This window comes from Diabrotica undecimpunctata, chromosome 4, assembly GCF_040954645.1.
Source record: "Diabrotica undecimpunctata isolate CICGRU chromosome 4, icDiaUnde3, whole genome shotgun sequence".
In the NCBI taxonomy this organism is placed as follows: Eukaryota; Metazoa; Arthropoda; class Insecta; order Coleoptera; family Chrysomelidae; genus Diabrotica; species Diabrotica undecimpunctata.
The window spans coordinates 70,884,554-70,907,636 of NC_092806.1; the positions used below are offsets into that span (position 1 = coordinate 70,884,554).

The window sequence follows — 23,083 nt, forward strand, 5'->3', positions numbered from 1 at the left end:
CACATATTTCTTTATTAACTAGGATGAGAGGCGCTTCTTTGATATTTATCGTTTTCATGTTTGTTTCTTTCATAATTATTGATGCATCTTTCCGTTGTACTCTGTGTTCATTATCCCAGGCATGTTTGCATATCTGTGATCGGTCAAATTCCCTGTTTTTGATATATGTTTCATGCTCGTATACCCTGAGATTTAGTGGTCTTGCGGTTTCTCCCATATAAAAATCCACCTTCAGATTTTTTAGCCAAAGCATGGCTGCTACCTGCAACACTGTGGTGCAGTAATTCAATCGTAATTAATGAATAATAATGGTAACAGTATGCTGCCTCGTCTAGTTTCTTTTTTTGTTTTGAATATATTCCGTATACTTTAACATTGGCTGAGTTTTTATCATATAGATTTCTTATTATAACTCGATTAGGTTAACTAGGTGGTTATTTACTCTCATGTTTTCCCTTAAACTCCAGAAATGATCCCATTTTACTGAATCGAAAGCCTTTATATTGTAAAAGAATTGGTATGTAGTGTTTCCTCGCCTTTTTTATTATCTGTCTGGTGTTCAATTTCTGCTTACGTATTTTGTTCTGAGCAGTAATTTTTCCAGGTTTCTGTAATGCTCTCTTTGTCTACTCTATATGCGAGTACTTAAAATATATAGGGTATTGCATCTCTGTATCTGTATCTGTAGAGTAGAGAGGGCGAGTTAAACTCCACAGCACTTAGGCCACAATTGACTCATTGTGCTTTCTCCCAGAAAGTTGTCGTCCTTCTCATTGTCCATCCTGCCATTTCTAGGAAGGTGGACAAGTCACCAATAGACATCTCTCTTATGTGGGCAGGTGTGGGCCAGGACTCGCCGAACGCGTACTCTCGTATTAACCATAACTCCGGACATTCACATAGGACATGCTCTACAGTTTCGTCTTCTCGTTCACACTTCCTACATAGAGGTGTGTCTGCTAGCACCATTGTGTGGAGGTGTACTTAGTTAACAATAACCAGTTAAAAAACTAACTGTCAAGCCTAGGTTTTTTCTGGTCATTCCCAAGTACTTCTTTGATGCTAACTCTTCAAGGTTACTTAGTATTACCTTGGCAAGTCTCCATCCTTGCCCTTCTTCCCATCTTTTTACGGTTTACGTATACGAGTGACATTTGACAATGTCCGCGACTGTTGTAGTTGACCAACCAAAAAGATACCCAGGTACTAAGAGTCTTAGGCCTGCCGCCTTCCTAGCCAATTGGTCAGCGCAATGCGGTTGCCTTTATTCCTATCTTGTCCTTTAACCCACCTCAGGATGATGGTATTACCATCCGAAGCTTGAGTTAGTGACTCGTGACACTCCATTACTAACCCTGGCGTTACATTCTTAAATGGATAAATGTTAACCATAGATAGGGCCCATTTAGGTGATTTAAAAAGACAAAACTTAATATATCTTACTACCTAAAAAACAGGTACAGGGCGTTTTATATATTTTGACTATCTCTTTATTGGTTTAATACTTTCGACCTATTTTGTGTCTTGTTTCAATATTTGGAGGACATAAGTTAATAAATCGATTATAGTTTATTTTTATGAACGAGAGAGTAATTAGCATAATTTTAACTGGTAGCTCCGACCACTCCATGGGCGTGCTCAAGATTAATTGAAAAATTACTTTGAATAATTGTAAAAAATAAATGAATTATTTCAGTGTTATAAAGTGTTATGTGTATGTAAACAAAAGTGACCTCTTTTATCACACACTATATTAGAACTGACTGGCCTACATTAAAAAGGGTTTTAAAAAATTCACATTTTTTTTAATTTTTAAAAATTACAAAAGAGAACAAGAGTTTTTAAAACCGTCTAAGGTATGTTAAATAGATGAATAAAAATATTAATATAAAACTTACAGCTACTTGTTACAAATCCAAATCAGATTCAGAAGATGAACTTTCAGAACCAAGATTTATAATAACTGGCTCGATCATTTTATCAGTAATATTGTCCAGCTTCCACATTTTTTCCTCTTCTTTAATAGTGTGATTTACTGCCTTTTCCCAGTTTTCAGGTTTTACATTATTTACGGCCTCCAAAAACAACTGTTTAACATCATGAATTTTAAAAGTGGTATTTTTTCTTGAAACTTCACTCTTTATCTGTGCCCATACCAGTTCAATCGGGTTTAATTCACAATGATATGTTGGGGATCTAAGTACTGTCATTCCACGATTTTTGGCAATTTCATCAATTTCGTATTTTTTAAATTTTTCTTTATGAAGGGCACACAACGAATAAAGTTTCTTTCTTATAGTTCCGGGATGGTACGTAATATTTTTTGAACTCAGCCAATTCTGCAAGTCTTTTTTTAACCACTTGGTTGTGGACAGTCCTTCTATAAGTCTGGAGTGATAACTTGCATTATCCATTACTATTACACAGTTCTTAGGAAGAAGATCTATCATTTGTTCGAACCATTCTTGAAACACATCAGCGTTCATGTCTTCATGGTAGTCACCAGTACGAGTTGATTCAAAAGTTAATAAACCACCTTCAACAAAACCGTCTGAACTGCCAATGTGTACTATTATTAGCCTGCGTCCCTTTCCTGATGATGGGTTTAAACCAGTAGATAAGTTATTTACAAAAGCGTGCCTTTGACTTGTAACAGTTTCATCCTGCCAAAATTTATTTGGTGTATGACCCTCGTTGATCCATGTTTCATCAAGATAAAATATTTTTCTTTTTTAGTTTCTCATTTCCTTTATGGTTCTTAGAAAATGTCTTCTCCATATGACAATATCGCTTCTTTCTAATAAAATAGACTTTCTGGGATTCTTTTTCCAGCGGAAGCCTATTTCTTTTAAAAGTTTCCATAGCGTACTTCGACTCATTTTTGGGTAATCCTTATCATCTCGAACTGAGACAAGAACTTTATCCAATGTTGGAAATTCTTGTCTAAAGAAGAATTCATGCACTTTCCGTCGAAGTCCTTCTTTACAATGATATTCTATTTGAAATTTTGGTTTCCCTGGAGCATTACGTGGCATTTGAAAACTACCACATTTCTCTTCTTTAATAACTCTGTAAATCGTAGATTTCCCAACACCAAGTGTACTGCTAACTAACTGAACGGTCTCATCAACACTTTCACATAAACGTTTGTCTGTAAATGATTTAAAACAATTAAATATTAATGTTTTTTCATTAACTGTTAGAGGACCAATTTTTCGGCGTTTACACGGCACTTCCAAATTTTCCATAACACTAGTAGACACAATAAACTGCACCTTGCAACTGAAGTACCTACTTTTAGTGAACTGTTAAGAATTTTGAATACGCCACTTGGACCTTCCTATATACAAAATGGAAAAACCCACTATCACATTTTCTGTGGAATAAGTTTAGAAGGTAATTATCTAGTCAATTACTGTCGTAGATTCCTGGAATTAAAGAATTAAATGTTTGATTGTTGAAACCCTTACTTCGTGGAATGCACTCATTTCAGATAAAATAAAACGTTTTATTTTATCTAAAGAATTAAACTTTATTTTGCAAATAGGTAGGTACTTATTAAACTTTTATTGGTTATATATAACCAATAAAATAAACATCTTACATTTCTTGCAAATTCATTAGTACCTGTTAACCTCCATCACTCCGACACTGGCAACCTTATTTAGGGATTAGTAACCCTCACAACTATTGTATTCTATTCTGCTCCAACCTTTATACCTGGTGGTCATACTCAATTTAAAATTGTTTTCCTATATACTTCTGTAAACTTGTTGACAAATATCTGTTTTTCATTGAGTCACCCGTATCAACAGTTTAGGGATTTGCATACATAATTTATTGTTTTATTACTCTCTCATACATAAAAATACACTATAGTGTATTACCAAGAAAAACATTTCAGTTCAGCTTTATAAAATCAAAAATTATTTGATTTGGTAAAAGAAAAAAAAATCAATAAATTTTTGATTTATCTTTTTTCTTTGTCAAAGTATTTAAATCCAATTTTCTTGTTCAAATCGGAAAATTATTTGGATTTTTGGGGTAAGAATTGCAGACGAACTTTCATGTGTTTTAAATATTTAACATGATTACTTAATACAAATAAGATCATTTTTTAAGCCTAACATATTTTTTGCAATAATTGTGATAATCTAAAAAACTAATCTTACTCTTTTTGTTGCATACCTGATTGACCTCACAAAAGCACATTTTTTTTTATGAAATTTTTTTAATAAATAAATAAAAGTTTAATAGTGGCCCTGTAGTATATATGATGTGCTAATCACGAATCTGTGCTTAGTTTTTTTCTAGCCCGTCAGGTTTTCAGGAAAAGTGTATTTGAAATTTTTCATAGAAACTGCTAAAAATACTGCGAAAATATTTATTAAACTATTTGTAATAGTGTAAACTGCAAAATTGGGTTGTTCATAAAAAAAATGCATTATAATTTACGTTAGACAATGATTGCCTTAGTACTTGGATACTGAATAGGTTCGCTCGTTCCCAAACTGAGTATTACTAATTGCTTCTTTTAATATCCCATAAATTCCTTTGTAATACTCATAGAAATATCTTTAGAACGTGACTCATTAAACTCATTGTTTGGTAATCACTGCATGTCGTTGCAAGGTATGTTTTTGGTATTGTAAAAGTCATTCATTTGATAATATATTAGCGTTATAAATTCCACTAAAGAGATTAAGTGTTATGGAAATCATTGTATGTACTACTCATTCGTTGATAAAAAAACTATCGGTGATGTTGATATCTTAAGTAATATTCTGGGTTCCTTATTGATTTCTAGATTTTGGAATAGTTCCTTCCTTTTGTTCTCAGTTATCTCTTCTAATTTCATGTTAAAGTAAAACGGTTAGTTTCCATTTCACTACATTCTTCTCTAGGAAATTGTGTTTTTTTCTCTTTTCACTTAACCAACAAAAAGGGCTAACGTACCTCCCTTCCCTAAAGTCTTGTGTCCTCTAACCAGGTCTGCATTACCAAGAAGATAAATGCTATCAACATTGATGTGTTTGTCGGGTGCCTTGATATAAACCCACCTGTCATACACCAAGTACACTGTTCTATTGAAATAAAAGTCTAATGTTAACTAAACTTCTATTAACTAAAAAATCAGTTTCAGATTAAAATATAAAAGGTTAGTTATAAATGTTATAATACTCAAATAACGGAAAGCTTATTTCAAAGATCTCTTAACCCTTTCACTGCTACATTTTGATTTAAGACATGCCCAGAAGCTATTTGTTTTTGTAAAAAATAAAATTTTTTTATTGAAAAAGTCTTTTTTTGGATTAAGGGATGTAAAATTAATGTGTCACGGATCCGTGCCATGCGACTGGTCAAAAAATTTTCTATGAAGTGCCCGTCGGCACGGATCCGTGACAAATACATTCTTATGAGTGGTTTAGGCCAAAATTTATGTAGAAGAAACTTTAAAGGATGCTAAGAAAATCTTTATTTTGTTAATAATCAGTAAATAAAATATTTGAACTCTAAGATTAAAATATAAAAAAACAACAAAAACAGTAAATAATTTGTGTTGCAACAAAGTACAAAATAAAATAAACTAATACAATAAAAGGATAATCATTTTTTCAATAAACATAAAACGAAAAAAAAAAACAATCTAAAACAAAAATTTTAAAAATGTTATTTATGGGTACCATCGAAGCAATCTCCCACACAATATCCAGGTTGTTCAGGACATCCTTCACAATGGTACAATGTCATTTTCCGAATTTTCTTTTGGGAACAAAATCTACAACGTTTTCTGTTTGTTTCACCTTTTTTGTTCACAGATGTAATTTTTGTCAGTTTATGTGATGTCGGGTTATTGGTCCGGGCGGCTTTAGTACTTCAATTTTTAATAGTTTTGATATGACAGTTAGTCGGAAATCATAAAGGCTCATGGTTTTGCCTGAATATTTTTTTAAGAGACAAAAGGCATTGCACAGCATAAGTTGTATGAAATGGATACCTAATTTTTTGTACCACCTGAATGTTTTTCTGTCACAGGGATGGTATGCATTCATTTGGTCCTGGTGGTCTACTTCACCCATCTGCTTATTGTAATGAAAAATTGGTTTAGGTTTTGTTTTGGTACAATGTCTTCTATCTGCAAACTCGACCATTTCGTTTTCATATTCATTAGATAAATAGAGAACATCTCTTTTGTCTCTCCATTTGCCGTTCAACAGGTTGTGAGAATACACTGCACATGTTTCACCCTTTTTAAGTTTTTTAGAAATAATTTTCGTGGGATTATTAATTCTTTTTGAATTCAGCGTTACAGTGCAATAAGTCTTGCGCTTAGTTAGCTGGTTGGCTAGGTCAAAAGAGTTATAGAAATTGTCCAAGTATATAGAATGGCCAGCATCTAAATAGTTTTTCAGAAGTTCCAAAACCACCTTTGTAGTATGACCTTTTCCTCCAATATGACGCGAAGCCCCGGTATATACCAAAGTTTTCAGAATTGTGCCACCCGGTTCTGTTAACATATATAATTTAATTCCGTACTTATGGCGTTTATTCTTTACATACTGCCTAAACATCAAACTTCGCCATAGCACCATGGATTCGTCGAGTGATAGATTTTTCCCAGGGTAGTAGAGGGCAGACATCTTGTTAAAAAAATCTATAATTGGCCTTATTTTATATAATTGATCCTGGGCTATGTTTCTATTAAAATGTAAACACCTCATTATCAGCAAAATTCGATCACGACTCATGTGCTGTGAAAACAATTCAAATTAAATAATGGGTGGCTTTTCCAATAATCTTGGGAGGCTATTCAACCGTATTGTACCTGTTTGTAACACTAGTCCAATAAATGTTAACATTTCTTGAAAAGTTACATTCTTCCACGTACTAATTCGAGATTTTTCCAAAGCACCGTGAGACAGGAAAACATCATCTGCGTAAATATTAGTTTCTTCTACTATGTGGCCTACAATTTGGTCATAAAGTATTGCTCTAAAATAGTCTATGGGTTCATTTCCCGGTATTGTTTGTAAAATCTCGTTAGTTTTATAAAAGGGAATATCTAACTAAATATCTAACTAAACGCATAGGAACTTCCTACCAGTTTGGAATGGTACTTGCTGTGGTTTCAGCTAAAGTTGTGCCTACTGCAGGATTCGCAGCTGCAGCCAGATTTGTAACAATGGGAACTTGATGTTGTCCTTGTTTAGTCGACCTAACTGCTGCTGTAACAAAATTTATATTAAGTTTTTGAAAAACTAATTAAAACTATTTTTAAACACTACATATATAATACTACAGTGCCTACTTTTAGAACTAAACAACATTAAGAATTTTAACTACCCAAATAAATATGAAATGTAATCCTACCTGATTTATTGTCGCCATCATCTACTCCATTACTGTCTAACTCGTCATTACTTGACTCATCGCCGTGTTCAAAATTGTCATCGTCATCACTAAAATATCCGTGCCACGCGCACTGTCTGAAAACTCAGCCTGGCAGGGATCCGTGCCATGCGCAGTGAAAGGTTTAGGCGTCCACTATACTACTCGCGAAGTTTATCGAAGTTCAGAGAGTACGAGAGTGTAGACAGAAACTTCATGCGACTTCGCTTGCCTCGTTCTACTTCTACTGCCACCTGACACATTCTGTTTTTGTTGTTACTCAAAAAATAAATATGTCTTACAAAACTATCAAAGTCAACAAAATACGACTAATATTAAAACAACAATGACAAAAATACAAGATTAAATTTAAAAAAAGAATCGTCTACCGCACAGTGGCTTTTAAACAGTCCCGTTTTCTCGTCACTCTCGCTCATAGCTACTCCCCCACTTTCGCACATATTCCCTGAAAGTGTTTCTCGATTGTTGGTCGCTTCTACACTCTTCACCTGGCATCTGAGTGGAATCTGCTGGAGATTCTAATGTGTAGAGACGTTGGATGGATCTGAAAAACTGTCCTCTTTCTGTAGCAATTTTCTCAAAATCCACTTGACAAAAAGCATTTACGGTACCGACAAATTTAGTCCCATTATCACTATATATAGTCTTTAATCGACGTCGTCTGACAATAAAGCTAAATTGACAAGTCCACGCGCAGATTCGCAACGTCTTTATATACTGTGAAAAACAATTAAGGTGACAATGATTTAAGGTCATAACATCCTGCTCTCTATTAACAAGGACTGTAACTAGTTTTTTCTTCTTCTCCTGAACAATCTCTTTTTCGTTACAGCTGTGATCATCTCTATCTTAATCTTCATTAAGCCACTGAGGATCCTCCCACCATTTGGACTCGAGCAACTGCTTAGGAGAACAACCTCTAGAAAGAAGATCTATATTTTCATCCTCTTGTTTTAGACATAAGGTGTCATCGAAATAATTCCACTTTATTCTCAAAACCTGGGTAGAGGCGTCAATAAAGTCATCGGGGACTTGTCCTGTATACTCTCTCCCTCTGAGATTAAACTTGCCTTTAGCCATAATTACATTTGACCCTTCTATAAAAGTTTCCAGTTTCTCTGATTAGAAACACTAGTCACGCAATTATCAACGTAAAAACTATTGGCGAATTTTACAACGGCGTCTTGTGAAACATTCAGCAGTTTTGACGCACATTTTCTTAACATCAACAAATGATGTTGCAGCGAAGTTCCTAACAAAAATTAAGTACTGCTAATCGCGAATACGACACGACAGTGGCGGTAAACCTTTTTTCCCCTCATCATTTATCCAAATAAAAAGAAGAGATTCTCTGCCAGCTTCATGTATCCCAATCTGTAAAAAGGCTTTGCGAATATGTGAGCTTAAGCCGATTTCTTGTTGTCTGAATCTTAATGAAATAACAGGAATCAATTCAATTAAGTTAACCACCTTCTTAAGGCACTGGTTTAAAGAAGTTTTGTCTTTTTCCCTATTTTTAGAGATGGCAATTAGGGTCAGTTTAAAACTGCTCCAGAGGCCATTCAGCGAACACACGTCGTCGTTTATGATTTAGCTCCTTTTTTTTTATGATTTCGTTTATGATTTAGATTTTACCTTTAGCTCCTAAGTCAGTTGAATTTTGTCCGAGTGCTAATCTAAGTCACGACATAAAGTTTGCAAAGTTGAGGTCTATTATGAAAGTCTGAGTTTCTGCGAGCAACGTGAAATCGACTGTCTAGGATTCTTCAACAAATTGGCAAATGTTGCTCAGGATAGAGATCAGAATGAGTTGGAAGAAACCGTCCTAGAAAAATGGAAGAGAGAAGGCTAAGAAGAAGAAGGATTCTCCTGCACACTCCCACGAATAGAGGCGATAATTTTGAACGATATTGTATTAACCAACAGGTGTTGATTAATTGTTTACTAAATAAGTGGACTCAAATTTCTCCACCATACTGCGAATAGTTCTTGCAGTAGGACTATTATACAGCCAAGTTGATAGATGTAGCTTAAAATACTTTAAAATGTATAAATATGTCTGAATTATTGTCATTATGAATCAGTCAGATAAAATTAAATTATTAGAAACATTTTTTACCAGGTACCAAAAACAAAAGTTGTTTAATTTAATAATACTTTGTATTTTGAGAACGATTTCCAAAATAGCAATCGAAACGTCAAATAAACTTATTTTAAAGTAAAATTGTGGTTTATTCCCAATCAAAAGAGCAAATTGCATTAACTTATTTTAAGTGAGTCAAACTACTAGAAGAATTTTTTCTGCAAAATAATCGAGTTGGAAATTGAAGTTAGTCGAAAGTACAATATTAGTTTTAATTATAATTGTGGTTTATTCCCAAAAATATGGTAGTTAATATAAAATATTTTATATTAACTTTTGACTGCATCCTATACAAAACTGCGTAATTTATTGTTGGTGATGAACAATATGAAGTTATTACTGGTTGGTTTAATTATTATAATAATTTTTTATAATTCAAAAAATGTACTTATACATATTGCAGACATTATTAAAAACCATCGAATGTTAAAAACTTAAACTAAAAATTCCAGCTCCAAGAAATCGTTCTGCTCTAAAAAGAAAATTTTATGTTTTTACTACTCAAAGCCAGATGTCGCCACGGAATATGATTCAAAATAAGTGGTAAAAATTACCTATAGTAAATAAGTGATTTTCATTTATTTGTAGACCCTATTAAATTAAATCAAATCGTACAAGGGTTATACGTATGTAATACCTGTAATAATAATATTTTTTTACTCAACTGGGGAAGATGATTTCCTATAACATTTCCCATACTATCTTCGTTTCCTTTAAAATATATAAAATAAGTTGCATGCCGTGTTACACTAGTCGAGAGCTTTAGATTTTCTGTTGCCATTTAGGTATGTATTTTTGTCCTTTCATATATCAATATTATTATTTGTGACTTTTACAATTCTCCAAAAATTTCTATTTTTTCTTTTCTCAAAAAAATAGAAGCCACGGAAATAGATATAATAAGGCGAAAGCTAAGCATTAGAAGAAGGAAGAGAATGAGAAATGAAGAAATCGGGGAACGCATGGAATAGAAAGTACAATAATGGATGAAGCAACTCATATGGTACTGACATGTACAGCGAATGGAAAACAATAGAACAAGAAAGGAAAACCAAAAAACATGGTTGGAATTAATAAGAAAATCAATAAGCTCCAAAGAACTTAGAAAATCACAATGAAACAACCAATATGATTAGAAATTGAGCATCGAATAACGTTAACATGATTAAAATAAATCATTTTATTGTATTATATAAACCTATTTAGTATATTATTATATTATATTTATTTATATATTATATACTGATTTATTTTAATCAGGTTTTATTTTAATACTGAAAATGCCTTTTCGTAAAAAAAACCTGCTTAATTTGTAGGTACCTATTAGCGTTTTAATCGCATACTAAGCCGATTCGGCCGTTAAAATAAAAAATTGCGTAATTTTTTAGCTTGTTCTACCATTTAATCAACATTGTATATGAGAGCCAAAGCTGAATTCTTCTTATGAATTTTACTAGATTCTTTTAATTTATTTATTTTCTTTAAATGCATTGATTACCTATTATAATGCGTTGAATTTTAAATCAAAATAAAAATTTAGTTTTCTTCGGTCCGTCTGTTCATTCGAGGAATAGAATAACCAGAACTGTAACGGATTAAAAAAAAAAAAACATGAAGCCACAAGTTTTTATTTTCGGTTCCAAAAAAACTAAAAAAAATACACTGACTTGTAAACTATCATAGCTGTTTAAATAATATTAGGGTTTTTCCTGCGACTGAGCATTGAATTGTCAAATATAATGTTTAAATACTAATGTTGTTAACATTGGCGTAACCATATCATCTGATGCCCATGACAAATTCATTGGATGGTGCCTCAAGAAAAATCGTCGCATTGTAATTTAATTTTAATAATTCAGAGAGATAGATTTTAGTTAAATATCTAATTTTCTAGATCTATACAATAAGTAGAAATAAGTAAGGGCGTGAGACAGGATTGCATCCTCTCCCTTCTGCTGTTTATCATTTTTGTAGAAAAGATCTATTAACTTGCACAGCAGAACGAAACAGGTGTGAAAATAAATGGAATGCCCATAGATTATTTCCGATATGCTGATGATACAGCTAGCATTGCAGACAACATAAAACAATTACAAGAGATAGTAAATATGCTATGATACAGCTAGCATTGCAAACAACATAAAACAATTACAAGAGATAGTAAATAATATTAATACAGGAGGGAGAGGGAAGAAGTGAAGATACGAGTAGCAAAAGTTATATAGTGAAGATACCTTTGTCATCGCAAAACTCCTTCGGGCCTCCGTATTCGCAAATACTACATATGACGAATAATAATGTACGGTAGCGATACTTGGTCACTTAAAGATCGGTAAGCTTTATTGAATCGTTGGAAACGTGGTGTCACATAAGGTTGCTTAAATTCCATGGGTTACCATATTATAAATAAAGAGGTCTTAAGAAACACTCATACCCAAAGAGAGCTTTGAAACAGCGTTACACAGCTGGTCTTGTATCCAGGCCATATTTTAAAAGGCGATAAATATAATCTTAAAAATAATTTTAATGAACGAAATTGAAGGTTCGAGAAGAACAAGTCTCAAACGACGCTCATGGTTTAGAGACATAAAAAATGGTGCGACAAGCCTGATATCAATACCTTGGAGGAAAGGATCCTTACGCATAATCCAACCAGTATGAACGCCTACACGCTGCATAGCGTACGGCACCAGAAGAAGATCTAATTTTCAAAAGTATAGATATTACATACTTATAATAAAATAATAGTTTAACATTAATAAGATATTTATTAATAAAATTATTTTCTTCGAGCTTTCTGTTCCGCAAAGGTATCAATAACATATTTTCAAAGTTTAAAGATTGGATCATAGGATTTTCAACAGAAATAATAGCTAATTTGCGTAGCCAGTTTTATCCTATAGAGTTTCTTAAATAGCTTTTTATTAATTTTATATTTAAAAATGATCTTTCAGTAGTCACAGGTATTGTAATAAATAACTCTAGTGCTTCATTTAATTGATCAGTATCATTCTAATTTTGCAAAGTGGCTTGCAAAACATTGAAAACGCGATTTCAGTTTGATAATTAGGACGTGTACGAACTCATCACTATATAGCCCCCCATAAAATTATTAGACCCTCGGAGATATAGTAAATTGATCACCGGCATCCTTTGGAGATTGGTAAACTCATCACCGCAGATAGATAAACTCATCACCGGGATTTTTGCCTGGTTTCTCTTACTTTTCTCTTACTACTAGCAAAGATTGCCTCTTACCTGTTATACTTTTCGGTTATGTGATAATTTAATAAATTCAGAAATTATTTTAAGCAAGTTGTTTTAAAATTTAACTGAGATATTAATATGTCCCACGGTGTGGTCTATTAGACGGATCTGTTAATCTAAATGGTTTTGACATCTAAAAATTTAGTTGCATAGGATTTCGATAGTGAACTTTAAAATGAAAATATTTGTCAACATGTGCTATTTTTGTTTATATCGGAGGTAGTCCCCAACTTCGTTATTTGATTTTCATTACATTTTTATATTTCTTATTGAATTCTCGAGATGATTTGTTAAGCATAGATTCGGTCTAAATCTTACCGTTTTGGCGTTATTTGATTATCTTAAAAATAATAGACGATTTTGGACAGTTAGTAAATATAAAAAATATCTAAAAAATAGGAAAAGCTGAAAACTTGAATGTGCTATTAGTGCATAGAAGTCGAATTTAATTTTAATTTTTGATACGTGCAAAGCTTTACATTTTATGGCATCATTGGCGAAAATTTTTAAATTTAAAGTAATTAGCAATGCATTTATTGTGACAGAATGCATCAAAATGCTTAAGTACAGTTTGCTGTACTTTATCTTTAATGACTTGTACAAAGATCTCACAACTACAGTGCTTTTAAAAGCAATTTTTTTACATTTTTTGGTTAGTTTTCGCCATTATTTGTAGGAGTCAGATGAGTTGTCCAATTCATTTTATAAACATCATGACAACTAACCTCAATTAGTGTAAGATACAAAATAATTTTTATTCTGTAATTTGTACTAATTTTGTTTATTGTAAAACCCTGATGATTCAAATAAAGATTTGCGAAAGCTTGGTAGACTAAAAAGAGTACTTCTTTGTCCTATCTTCGGCTGCACACCCAAATAGTCGTGTTTTGTAGTCTAACTGATCAGCGTTGACTACAAGCGTTTATCGTTTTTCAGTATATATATATATATATATATATATATATATATATATATATATGTATAAATATAAATAAGGAGTCCAATTAAGTCGGTACCATATGAAAAAATTTTTTATTTTTAGTTTTATGAAAAAAAATTTAATCTCTAGTTCTGAATGATCTAGAACTTCAATCATCAGAATCAGATATTAGTATTTTTCAGTCATTTAGGCGGTTCGGTAAACAACATGAATTTTATTAAGACTTAAGAATATCCACAATTCATCTTTTAGTTGTAATCTGATCATTGTATTCTAGGTTTTAGATCATTCAAAACTTTTTATGTAATATAATTATTTCAAATTCATAAAACTAAAAATAAAAAGGTTTCACATATGTTGCTGACTTTATTGGATAGCCTATATATATATATATATATATATATATATATATATATATATATATATATATATATATATATATATATATATATATATATATATATATATATATATATATATATCACAATGTGATTTTAACAATTTAATCAGAAATCTCAAAATGTAATAAATAACAGAAAAGGTATTTTATAGCAACAAAGTAATATTCTGCCTTACCTACAAGAAACATCTTCTACAGTAACTTAAAGAACTTAATTACGCTGATTTTTTTCTAATTGATCAGGATGATTCGCGAAAACCAGTGCGAAACAACTAAACAAAAACGGTATAAAATTTCTACTCACCAGTTGTATGACATTTAGCCTTACACCCTTTCGTCGCACAAGTTCACAAAAGGCAATTCGATTTTTTTGCGATTCGATTTGCGAGTCTTTCGCAATTGAAATTTGAAATTATTCATAACCATCATATTTTGTCCGCGTTCGCTCAGAACGTAATCAATTAGCAGTTCACTATCCATGTTGAAGAAACAAGGGCAAATGAAGAGAAATTTTTTTTCGCATGATTTTAGGTAGCTATTAATAGAATTTTGTAGAATCATAAAATAAAAACCAATAAATTGCAGTTGCATTTAAGACATCTGGATTTGGATTATTCTGTGAAATTACCAGAAACTAGCCGTTTGCAAGGATTTTATGGTCTATACCTGATCCGGGGTGCAGGTACGCCAGTGATCAGTTTACCGATCTCTTAGGGTCTATTTTGAAAACCCTACTTTTATGGCGGTGATGAGTTTGTACTATGTACGAGGGTATTTATGGTAATTGGTGATGAGTTTACGTGTACCCGATAATTATGACGTCCAGTACTGCATAAAATATGTTCACTTTGAACCAAATATCCGGATGTAGAAAAACTCCTATCTTCACAAAGTTGGTCAAAATGGCGTTTTACCTTCCTCTGATGAATTTTAAAATACTCAGGGTTAATGGACCACTTTTCTGTTACACTATTTAATTTCTTTTTTAAATTTATGTCAGTACCTTTCCAAATCTTCCAAACAAATTTTCAAACGTTTTTATAATTCTAAAGATTAGTAGCTTTCGACTTAGTGTTTCACTAGCTATAGAATTTTGCAGTGAAAAACTAATAACATAATAAAAGAGTAGTTCTTAATCTTTTTTTTAAGAGAAATAGCTTTATTTCTTTCTTCTGATTTACAATTTAACAGAATAGTTTTGATAAGCGCTTTTTGGACTTCAACAAACGGAACGTTTAAAGCAATAATAGCATCATAACGTCTGCCCATCTAGTAGAGTTCAATGTTTTTAATGTTAGTCTTCAAAGTTAATGACACCCTTTCTTTATTAAATACAAAATTTGACTACCCTTTGACTACCCTTTGACTATCCTTTCTTTACTAGATTTACGTTATGAGCAGCACAGTGAACAGATACTACATTAGGTTCAATATATCAGTTTTTGGACTCCACCATACGTGCCTTTCATTGTGTTAGCACCATCATATTCTTTTACTCGACACTTGTTTAGAGTATATTTTTGTCATTTATGAATATAATAATTTGGTTAGACACTAATAAGTCTGTTTGGTGTTTAACTTGGTGAAATCCTAAAAATGAAGAGCGCTTTTGTGATTCCGTTTTCGTGTTTCTCGATCATACAATAATGGTAAAGTTCGCACATTTGATCTGTTTTTGGAATATCTTAAGTCGTATCGAATACGATAGAGTAAAATGGTGCAGAGTTTATTTCACTTATGGGTGCATTTTCTACTTTTAGAACCAGGACAGAAGTGAGCTCATTTGTATTTTTGGACTTATGTAGGACTTATATAATATTTATATTTTATCTGACCGTTGGTTTATTTACCAATTCTTGTAAAATCGGATCGTATTTTGCTAATAACTTAACAATATTTGAAAAGTATTCTCGAGAACTTGAATCATTGCTATGTATGTTTTCTCTCTGACCAGAAAAGGCTAAATTACACGTTAAAAACGTTAGAGTAACATCTAGAGAGATTTAATGCCAAAAAGATTTTTGTTATTTAATCAAGAACTCTTGCTATTCATCTAGAGTTCCATGTAACGGCCATTATTGGCCATACGTAAAACAAGAATCGAGGTAAATTGTCAATGTCTCGTGTCTTTCTATGACATCTACAATATGTTTCCAGTCGTCTATAGCTTTCCATCCAAACATTTTGTATTTTTGGATCCCCCATTTGCGAATAACCAAAATGGTTCATAAAACGTCTTCTGAAGTATTAAGGAATAGGATAGCCATGTATGTACGTTCTAATTTCATACCAGTCTTAGGAACAATATAGTATGGTTTTTCTAGAAAAGATCTATTATTAGTCTTTTAAGAAAGAACCCTTAGATTTACAGTGTCCCGTTTCGATCACGAACCGTTTTATTTGATCATTTAGTTTTTTAGAATTACCCTTAGCAGTAATATATGGTGAATATGCAATATTATTTATAATCAAATATGATTCTCATTGATTTTTTGTAGTATCTTGTTATGGTCGTTCTGGATATATACTGGCGGGCGTCGAGTGCTACATCTGATACACTGTTACGTTTAGTTAAGTCCAATTACAAAGTACTTTCTCGGTTAGCAAAATACTGGAATTTCTGGACAAAACACGAAGCAACCATTGGATGCGTTCTAAAATTGATCCTTGTCTTATAATTACATTTAAACCTTAAGTTTTTATTTAAATTTGTATATGGAGTTTGGTTGTATCTAACTTTAATTGATTTTAAGTAATTATTGAAAATTTATACTTTTTACTAAATTTTGCTAGGTTCCTTCTCAGCTCGCAGTCCCTCTGGCCGGGGGACTCGTCAGGCCAGGGGCCCGTGACATATTGCCAGTTCTGCCATTCTATAGTTACGCCACTGGTTGTTAACAAGTTTAGAAGTAGTGTTAACTAAAGTTAAGTTTAAAAGTTGTAAACTAATTTTTGCATGCTTACTTCCGGTTAATTTGAGTTTACTTGCGGCAAAATACAAACATTGCATACGAAAGCTGAACTCCTTACATTTAAAACTCATCTTTATTTTTGTCGACAGAACACTTAAATCAAAAGATAGAAAATTTTTACCGTAGAGCTGATACATATTTTATTGAACATTGGTAAACTTTTTTGCATCTCTTTTGGGGCCCCCAAAATTAATATTCTCGACAAACTTCAGCTTGTTCGTATGATTTTTAGATGTTAAGTGGCAGTTTCTCCGACGACTGGAGTACTTTGAAAATCTTTTGTAATAGATAATATTTTCTCACTGGTCTTTTATTGGCTTTCAATTTTAAAGCTGAAATATTCATTGATTTGGCTATTTTAGATCCCTTTGAATATTTTGGTTATAACCGATCGTACTGTAGCCAATTAGCCACATCTCTCATTCTGGTAACCTTCTGGTTCAGGTTTTAGTGTTAATGACTATTCAAGTAGACATAATCGATGTCTTTACGTACCCTCTAAAATACGGTGGCCGCTTAATTAAATTAGAAATTGAAAAATTTCTGGTATCTGTGCCGGAATCAAACCTGGAGCATCTGACGTGGTAAGCCAGTGCCTAGATAGTCACTGAGCTATCGCCTCCAATGAACAGTAGCACCTACCGTAATATTAGATAAAGTGCGTATAGAGTGGTCATGTAAGTCAGATATTAACTTACATTGATTAGTTTCATTTTATGAGAGTTTAAAGTTTTTTTTTAACTAAATTAAAGATTTGCCCTTAACATTGAATTTTAAATATCTTTTTTTGTTGCAGATAGATCGCTCGGACCTAACGTGTAATACTATGGAAATAAACTCAACTAAAGTTGAACTAAATAGTGTTGAAATATTAAAAAGTGAATGTGATAGTGTAGACGAAGTAGACGATTCCCCCCGAAGAAATGGATTATTTTCTATAACAGAGAATTTAAAGCACCATAAAATACAGGGTAAGGAGAAAATTTTCTATTCGACTAATCACAGTTATATTTTATCCTCTTAATCTTACATCTTCTTAAAGTGTGTGTCCCAAGAAATGAAGGTGATTGAATCTATTTATAATGTGCAAAATATTTGTATGTAGAGTTTTTAAACAAATAACACAGCAGCAAATGTTAAGCTCAATTTAATTTTATTAGATTCAATGTAATATGATTTTTATTTAACTTAAATGTAATCGTCATATAATATGTCATAATAAATACTCTACTTTTATCCGACTATTAATATAATGAAATAATTGTCATTAATATTACCAAATAATATACATAATATATAGTATTAAATATTGTTAAATCTAACTGTATTTGATATCTCTTTTCATCAACTGCCACCAATTTGAAAACAATCTTTTTGTTATTCTTATTGGAGCTAAAACCATATTTTATTTTTCTTTCAGAAACTTTAAATTATATTGTTCTACTAAAACTACTTGTTACAAGCTATTGTTCTAAGGTTCTACTGAATAGTTGAATCACATTATCTTACCGACGATAGAAGAGAGTTTTTGTATTTTCACAACCTGATGACGTTTTGGAATACTAAAGATTTGAAATTTTGTTCCCGATCTGAATGGAGCTGAAGCGTCATATCGCGACCACTAAACTCATAATTGACGAGACATCTGCCACTGCTTTGGGTTATTGACTTCTCCTCCTAGGTGCGATCTCCTTGGTGATATATTATGAATAATTATCACAGCAAATTCATTTTAGTATTAAGCTTGATAGATTCTTTACAATTGTAGCGGCTTATATTTCTTATGCCTCACTGTATGCTAAAATGTGACTATTTTTTATTTTTGGTGTATTTACAAGCTGCTGTCCGGTGTTCATCATTCTCAGCATTACTTCATTCCTTATTTTGCTGATCCAACTTATGCGTAAATGTTTTGAAATACATCTATATTTCTTGCTTGCAACTTTTTAATCACTCACATTTCACAGCCATAAACAAAGCTAGACCATATAGGGCATATAAGTAATTCTCATTCTTATCTAAATATTCCCATGTAAAGCAGGTGGATAGTATTGACTGACACGTTATGAAATCAAACGTTTGATTTTGAGGTTTGCAATCATTAGTTTAAAGGGCAGGATAACGTAAACTCAGTGTTAATATCTAGATTTCGCAAATATTATATTACAGTTTTGAGTTTCTTGAACCGTACTATATTTGATATAAAATTAGTATATATATATATATATATATATATATATATATATATATATATATTATATATATATATATATTTTATATATGTATATATATATTTTATATATATATATATATATATATATATATATATATATATATATATATATATATATATATATATAGGGGTGCAAAATTAACCGGACACTCAATTTTTTTTGTTTTTTGTTGGTGTTTAGATCGAAACTTGTTTAATTTGTTTGGAATTGTATTTTATGTCTTATTAGCGACAAGTTTTTTTCTTGTTTGAACCTGTTTAGATGTTTTTTGCGAACAAAAACACTTTTACACATACGTTTTGTTATTAATGTGAAATATTGGCTTAGTATTAATTTAAGTTTATTGTGGTACTGTACCTGATTATAAGTTCGGCTGTAGGTTTTTGATTGTCTCCTGTTTAAAACTTGCATTAAAAAAATTATGACACCAGAAGAAGTAGCACAAGCTATTGCTTTACAGGATGATGGGCGGAGCATTCGTTATATCGCAAATGCTTTAGGAATTTCTCGAAGTATAGTGTTTGATGCAATACAAAGATTTCGGGAAACAGGACAATATACTAGGAGACCAGGTCAAGGTAGACAAAGAACCACAAGTCAAGTTGAAGATCGCTTTCTTAGGTTACAAGCATTACGCGATCGTACATTATCAGCACCAGTACTTGTTCAACGATTAAATTATGTCTATATAAACACAGTTTCCGTTTATACCGTTCGAAGACGCTTAAATGAATACGGATTAAGGTCCAGAATACCTGTCACGGGACCTCTATTAACAGCAGATCATCGGAGGCAACGTTTACACTTCGCTCGCGAACATCTTAATTGGAGTGTTGACGATTGGAGTGCTGTGCTTTTCACGGATGAATCAAGATTTAACAGATACTCATCGGATGGACGGCATAGGATATGGAGAAGAACTGGTGAACGTTATCAGCAATGTTGTTTTGCTCCGAGAGTTCAATTTGTGTGCAGTTTGAACGCACAACGGTATATTCAGCAATGTTTGGAAGATCATGTAGTGCCATTTGCCCCATTTATTGGAGAAAACTTTCGTCTAATGCAAGATAATGCTCGTCCGCACATCGCAAGAATAACACGGGATTACTTGGATGAAGTTGGAATTCGTTTATTACCATGGCCGCCAAGAAGTGCAGACTTAAATCCAATAGAGCATGCATGGGATATTCGGGACGACGTACTCGACGTAACCATGGTGAGTTTCAAACCATGAATGATTTGGAGCAAGCAGTTCGTGATGAATGGGAGCAAATCCCTCAAGCAGACTTTGCTACCTTGATCCGAAGTATGCCTGATCGAATAAGGGCCGTAATTAGGGCTCGTGGAGGTAATACACTCTACTAAACATTGTTTTCCATAAAAATTGTTTATATTAAAATAAAAAATAATATTTTTTTCTTTGCGGATTTTTAAATTTTTTGAATTGTTTATTGTTTTTTCTGAGTAACATTCTTGAGTTGTAATAAATTTGACTTTTAAATTTTGTCTATTATTAAAATACTTAATTGGGAACATCTTAAACTCTTTTAAACTCCAGTTTTTAGGAAAAATCATAAGTGTCCGGTTAATTTTGCACCCCAGTGTATATATATATATATATATATATATATATATATATATATATATATATATATATATATGTATATATATATATATACACTGGTTTAAGTTTTGACTTATTTTCCAGTTTGTTTTAGTCTGTTTCGGAGCATATCTGTTTTGAGGTGGATGTAATAGGTGGCATTCTGATTTTTGCAGAAAAAGTTATATAATAACTTCAGTAATAATAATTGACTTATTCTCCCCTTAAATAGGTCGGGAATATTAATAAAAAAATTAATATATTTAAAATTGACTAAAAACATATTTTTTTCTACTTTCTTAGCTTATAGCTTTAAAACTGTTTATTTTGGAGCAAAGTCGTAATGAAATAAAATAGCGATAATTGAATTTCCTGTAAAAATAAAATGTTAAAATGTTTTAATTTATTACCCTCGCTGTATATCAATAAAGGAAAATTTTTATAATGTACTAAAATAGTTTACCAAAATTTATTAAAGTCTATTTCGCATAATAATTTTGCTTTCTAAGATAAAAAAAAATAAAAATCTTTAAAATCTTACACTAAACAATGTAGAAGTTTGTCAAGTTTATATAAACGAGCACTATCTTTATTCAACGCACTTTATACACTCAGATGCAAAAACAATGCAACAGAAAATTTTTGGTCAAATTAAAAGTATTTCAGTTTTTTTTATTTTTAGCCTTATTTTGATGATTTAGCACATTGTGTAAAAATTTATAAACTTTAATTTAGTATGGTGAGTTTTTTAATAAAATTTTGTATTTGACTTAATATACGGGGTTAATTGAAAGGTGTTTTTTTATCCTAACTTTGAAACATCCTGTGGAATAATTCCATTAACGGATTTTGGTAAAACCTTATTTTTCGATTGAAACCAGGTCTTCCTAGTGTTATGTTTTTTGTTTCATGTGAAAATATGAATTGGTTCATTTTTAGGAGCGAAATGACTTTGCCACCCTCAATTTACGACTTTTCCTATTATTACCATTATCTTTTGTATTAATTTGTAACGCGACGATGGAGGCTTTGGTGACTGATATCGAAGGAATAATATATCAATATCCCAGAAGCACTGTATTTAAATAATGATTAAAAGCAACGACATGATCTTGGTTTTAATGAACAATGATAAAAATAACACTTAAATGTAACTTAACCTAAGTACGGAAATAACAAAGAAAAACTACTAAAAAATAACTTAATACTTGGTCTTGCCTCCCCTAACCTCTATAACTACCTGTACACGTCGGCTCATGCTATCTATGAGATTGCGAATATCACCTTGTTGGATGTTTTGCCATTCCTCTTCTAGAGCCAAGCGAAGTTCGTTAATTGAGGCTGGTGCGACTTTGCGGTCTCTAATATTTCAACCAAGCATGTCCCAAACGTGCTCTATTGGGTTCAGATCTGGCAAACACGCTGGCCAGCTAATTTTATTAATACCAACTTACATTAATTAATACCAACATTAATTGAAAATTATCGCCGATATATTGAGAAAAAGGTACTACGTGATTTGCTAAAATTTCCTCAATATACCGGTGTGCAGTCAACGAACCCCCAATAAATACCAATTCAGTGTGCGCCCCTCGGGATATTCCTATCCATACCATCATCGAATCTTCTCCGCGAATGGCTAACGCGGGGACTGAAAGCGCACTCCGCAAATCTATTGTCCTAAATTCCAATGTAAATGTTCTCTGGAGAATTGTAATCTAGCCACTCTGTGCCGTGGAAGTAATTTGGGCCAAGTTGCTGGTTGCAACTTTGAAAACTAAATTCATGTAATCTTTGACGAACTGTAAATACACTTACTAAAGCGGTAGTTTTGCGCTTCCTGCCACTTCCCGCTTTGCGCTTGTTTGTTCCAGTTCGTGTAAAACGTTACACTACCCTTTGGATAATAGAGCGATGAGTGTGTAGTACTCTAGCCACATATTCATAATTTCGCCCATCTTCAACCAGAGCAACGGCTTTCGCAAAATCTTCGATACTAAGAACCATAATCAATCATAGGTAAACAAAATGTAAATGTCAATATGATATAATGATAACAGTCACCAATGCCACCTCGTCGTATTACAAAATAACTCCAAAATAATCATAATTAA

At 32.2% G+C, this 23,083-nt stretch overlaps 1 protein-coding gene across 3 annotated transcripts in view; it reads left to right on the plus strand.

The window, feature by feature from the left end:
- Window positions 1-23,083, plus strand: part of Samuel (SAM-motif ubiquitously expressed punctatedly localized protein) — a 626,277-nt gene that overhangs the window by 16,333 nt on the left and 586,861 nt on the right. For all 3 annotated transcript variants that reach the window (XM_072529705.1, XM_072529707.1, XM_072529706.1), the window contains exon 2: window positions 17,929-18,103. In XM_072529705.1, coding sequence (XP_072385806.1) covers window positions 17,959-18,103 — 145 coding nt within the window. In that variant the 5' untranslated portion in view covers window positions 17,929-17,958. The remainder of the gene's footprint in view (window positions 1-17,928; window positions 18,104-23,083) is intronic.